Genomic DNA, 5,000 nt, shown 5'->3' on the forward strand with positions numbered 1-5,000 from the left:
CACACACACACACACACACACACACACACACACACACACACACACACACACACACACACACACACACACACACACACACACACACACACACACATTATATATATAGTTCCCATGAGAAATGGCCCGACCCAGTGATGCTTTGGTGTGGTCATTTAGTCATACTGCACACACACACACAGGCATGCACACACACACACACACAAACACACACACATGCACACACAAGCATGCACACACATGCACACATGCACGCACACCCACGTAAGCCCTTGGCAGAAGTAGCCGCTGCAGGTCAGGCGTGTATTGTGTTGGTGATGAGCGGGTCACAGAGGTTAAAGTGTTTACCTGAGAGCGTCACAGCATGCTCTCCACCCCTGGGACGCCCTGTGAGATCATGGCCGTACTTGACCTTTAACCCCGGCGGTCTCGCACGGCGTCACGCTTAGACCACTTCACCTCGGTCTTTGTTTCGGCCCGCCAGCAGCGCCGGTGAACACGGTCAAACGTGGTGCCGAAACGGCTCCGGCTACGCTCACCGTCTGCACAAGACCCACCCGATACCAGCTTCTCCTCCTCCTCCACCTCACACACACACACACACACACACACACCGCCACCTGGGTCACCGACAAGGTGTTGCTCCGACCTTCTGCACACCCAGGCAGGCTTAGAGGATTAGGTGACCAAAGTTTAGCTCCAGCACTGTCTCCCAGATGTTCCCGCACTGTCTCCCAGATGTTCCAGCACTGTCTCCCAGATGTTCCCGCACTGTCTTCCAGATGGGATTGTGTGTATGGACATTTCCTTTTCTTGTTTCTTCGCTGGGGGGTCGGATGCAGTCTGCTGCGGGGAGAAGTTTTTTTTGCTTAATTTCCAAAATGTAATAAATTCAGCACATCTGTGATGCGTGCTCCGCTAACCGCTAACCGCTAACTGCTCTGAATAGCAAGCCTTTTGCATCTGTTAACGAGCCGATCCGATCCGGGTGAGAGATACAGACAGGAAGAAGTGGTGAACTCCCAACACCCCAGCAGATTGCATGTGTCCCCTTGCTGCAGCCATGGTCCTCTGTAAAGCTCTGTTCTGGTTCTGGTTCTGGTTTTGTGTCATTGACTGTGTTGTGGAGTGTGTGTGCAGTGACCGTGACTGGCTGGATCCTCACCAGGCCCTTGTTCTTTGCAGCCCAGCTGCACCGCAGGCCTGACGCCGCGCCGGAGGAGGCCCAGGGACGGCGGGCCAGGCCGGGCCAGGCTGAGAGGGCCTAGGGCTTGGGCCCCGGGTCCCGTTCCTGGGCCTGGCCCTGGGAACCACAGCACTCTTATCTGGCCTGGGCAGGAGGCGCACTGGGCTTCCTGTGCGAAAATCAGAGCGCTTTTCCTCTCGTTGTTTGGCTTCCTCCCCCGATGCGAGACGCTTCCCAGCAGCGTGATTGTCCCTTCGTCTTCAAACGTGGCACAGTCCGCTTCCTCAAGAGCTTGATCTATTCTTGAGACACCCCTCCGAACCCTCCCCCGCCCTCTGACTCTGCTGCCCCCCGCCACATACCTCTCCAACCTCTTCCCTCGCCAGCTCTGCCCTCCGCCCCAGCCTACCTCCCTCCAGCTCATCAGAGGAGCCCCCCCACCCCCACCCCCCACCCCCCTCAACACACTCATCAGTACTTCATCTCCGTGGCGGCCCCGAACATTACCACTCCTACGTGACATCCCTGTGACACCCCCCCCCCCCAAACTGTTGCATTGTGGGAGGTGGTGGTAAGGACGTGACTGAACACTGCTGAGCAGTGAAGACGAGGAGTTTCGCGGGAGACACGGGGACGGGGAGGAAGAGGACGGGAACGACGCGCCACACCGCTGAGGGTATAAGGCCGTCCGCTTTAAAATGTCTATTATTTATTTATTCGCCTCACCGCCCGGTTTTGTATCCCCCCCCTCCCCCCTCGCCCGGCCACCCTGTACCGGTTTATACACCAACGTTTATGTTACCCCCCCTTTCCCCCCCCCCGGACGTTTTGAGCCAGAAGAAGTGCAATTGCACCCCCCGCCCCCCCTCCGCTAAAGCCACGTTTCTGGAGCTGCTTTCGCCTTTTTTGTGTCCTAGAGTGGTACTATAAAGGGTGCACGAACCGCGCCTGTCCCCAGCCCTGCCATGCCGAGTCCAACACGACGCCCACAAAAAGCTGTGAGTCCCAGTCCGACGTCGAGTCACGAGTAGCACCTCAACACGGGCCCCCCGCAGGGCGAGCGGAGCGGAGCGGAGCGAGGAAGAGCGAGCGAGGAAGAGCTCCGCGTCGGTCACTGCGGGATCATGCAGTTCTCTACTGAAAGACTGACGGTAACTAGACGCCTACCATGTAGGAGGTCTCCCCCAGACCAGAGACTATGACCACCCCGTGTCACCCCCCCCCCCCCGTGTCACCCCCCCGTGTCATCCTATGTTGTCCGATGTAAGCCAGGTGTCCCACCGTGTCTTCTGTTTGTGTGTCCAATGCTGTCGATATATCAGCCCTACTTTCAGTCATGCTTGTATGGGAAGTTCCTTTCAGTTCAGCTAGGTGTGTGTGTGTGTGTGTGTGTGTGTGTGTGTGTGTGTGTGTGTGTGTGTGTGTGTGTGTGTGTGTGACGCAGAAAGCCAGTTCAAGAGGTTGTGTGCCACGCATGCTTAATTCAAACTGTGTGTGTGTGTGTGTGTGTGTGTGTGTGTGTGTGTGTGTGTGTGTGTGTGTGTGTGTGTGTGTGTGTGTGTGTGTGTATTATATGAGTACGTGTATGCTTGCTCAGCCGCAGGAACGTGCCTGGATTAATGTGTGTGCGTGCACATGTGTGCGTGCGTGTGTGTCTGTAATCGCCACACAAACGTGTCCCATTCTACGGGTCTCACCCAAGTGTGATTCATTCTCTGTATACAGATGTTCTGTGAGTAATATATAAATCTAATATTTAATAATTTTATACAACTAACTTACTTATGATAAATATGACAGTAATTGCCAACAACAACAACAACAAAAAAAAAAAGAAGAAAAAAAAGAAAAGAAAAAGTGTATGGAACTGTTACAATGTATTGGTTTGAAGCGTAATATCGGTTGTCTGTGTTTTTACATTAAATTTTGCTTACAATTCCTGTGTCGTTGTGTTTCTGTGCGGCTCTGTGCTCCTTTTGGGTCCGAAGGCAGGAACGAACGGGGACGCGGGTTCGAGTGTATTTTAGGCATCAGAACAGAACAGAACAGAACAGAACAGGAAGATAAGGCAGGAGACGACCCCCACCCCCACCCAGCCATGCAGCCCCCCCACCCCCCCACCCCACCCAGCACTTACACACAAATTTGGACAGTTCGTCGGAGCTGCTCACCCTGCTGCCAGGCACACACACACCGTGTGAATGTGTGTGTGTGCAGTGTGTGTGTGTGCAGTGTGTGTGTGTGCAGTGTGTCTATGTGCATGTGTCCTATGTGTGTCCATATAACCCCTCACCATAAAATGGATCATATTTTGTCTTGTTCCATGTGTGTGTGTGTGTGTGTGTGTGTGTGTGTGTGTGTGTGTGTGTGTCTGTGTGTGTGTGTCTGTGTGTGTGTGTGTCGTCTGCCTGTCTATGTATGGGTGTGTGTGAGCTTTTCCCAAGAACTGTGAAAGCTTTTCTGTGACTTCAGTTCGTGCCTGTGTGCATACGTGTGTGTAAATGTGTGTGGATGTGTGTCTGCATATGGGCGTGTGCTTGCATGTGTGTATTTGTGCTCATGTGCGTGATGTGTGCGTGATGTGTGTGTGTGTGTGAGTTTGCGTGTGAGTGTCAAGGCCCATGGTGTCTTGCACAGGGTGGGTAGTTCCTACAGGACACAGGCCCGCACTATCTATGCCAAGAGGAATAGCAATCAGGGAGGATGGGAGGGAGGGAGAGGAGAGAGGAGAGAGGAGAGGAATTTCAACTTCAGGGCGGACGAAGCGAGAGCTGACAGAAAGGCAGAGACGGAGACGCTCGAAGACAGGGAGACAGCCGGGCAGGCGGCACCTTAAACGCCCACTTCACACATTCCTCGCCATCGGCAAAGTGTCGCAGTGAGCCGTCGCGCTCATGGGGACTCTTTCGGCTCCGCTGATTGGTCAACCCGTCCCTGTCGTACCCCGTCAGTACCCCCCAAAAACATCGGCACGTGTGACGTAACTGATGGCGGATGATCTGAAAGGCCCTCCTGACGCCCCGGTCCCACACACCAACGCCACATGTGTTGACCCTGGATTTAGACTCCTCTGGATATAGACGTACCACACGAGTGGTGACAATAAGCACGCAAGCTTCCCTCGTTAGCCCTAATGAGTAATTACTGCACCACACCACATAGATAGATAGATAAATAGATAGATAGATAGACAGACAGACAGACAGACAGACAGACAGACAGATAGATAGATAGATAGATAGATAGATAGATAGATAGATAGATAGATAGATAGATAGATAGATGATGCATGGATGGATGCATGGGTGCATGCATGCATGATTAGGTAGGTGCATGGTTGGATAGATGCATGGATGATAGATAGATAGATAGATAGATAGATAGATAGATAGATAGATAGATAGATAGATAGATGGATAGATGGATGGATGGATGGATGGATGGATGGATGGATGGATGGATGGATGGATGGATGGATGGATGGATAGATAGATAGATAGATAGATAGATAGATAGATAGATAGATAGATAGATAGATAGATAGATAGATAGATAGATAGATGGATGGATGGATGGATGGATGGATGGATGGATGGATGGATGGATAGATGGATGGATAGATAGATATAGATGGATGGATAGATAGATAGATAGATAGATAGATAGATAGATAGATAGATAGATAGATAGATAGATAGATAGATAGATAGATATAGATAGATAGATAGATAGATAGATAGATAGATAGATAGATAGATAGATAGATAGATAGATAGATAGATAGACAGACAGACAGACAGACAGACAGACAGACAGA

At 51.6% G+C, this 5,000-nt stretch overlaps 1 protein-coding gene across 2 annotated transcripts in view; it reads left to right on the plus strand.

Moving 5' to 3' along the window:
* Positions 1 to 5,000, plus strand: part of flt1 (fms related receptor tyrosine kinase 1) — a 64,263-nt gene that overhangs the window by 24,886 nt on the left and 34,377 nt on the right. The window contains exon 11 of one of the 2 annotated variants that reach the window (XM_056299086.1): positions 1,183 to 3,119. The exons of the other annotated variant lie outside the window; for it this stretch is intronic. Within the exon in view, the coding sequence (XP_056155061.1) occupies positions 1,183 to 1,204 (22 nt within the window). The 3' untranslated portion in view covers positions 1,205 to 3,119. Of the gene's footprint in view, positions 1 to 1,182; positions 3,120 to 5,000 lie in introns of those variants that run through there. 2 annotated transcript variants of the gene reach the window in all.

The sequence above is a fragment of the Lampris incognitus genome, chromosome 19 (genome assembly GCF_029633865.1).
Source record: "Lampris incognitus isolate fLamInc1 chromosome 19, fLamInc1.hap2, whole genome shotgun sequence".
Lineage (NCBI taxonomy): Eukaryota > Metazoa > Chordata > Actinopteri > Lampriformes > Lampridae > Lampris > Lampris incognitus.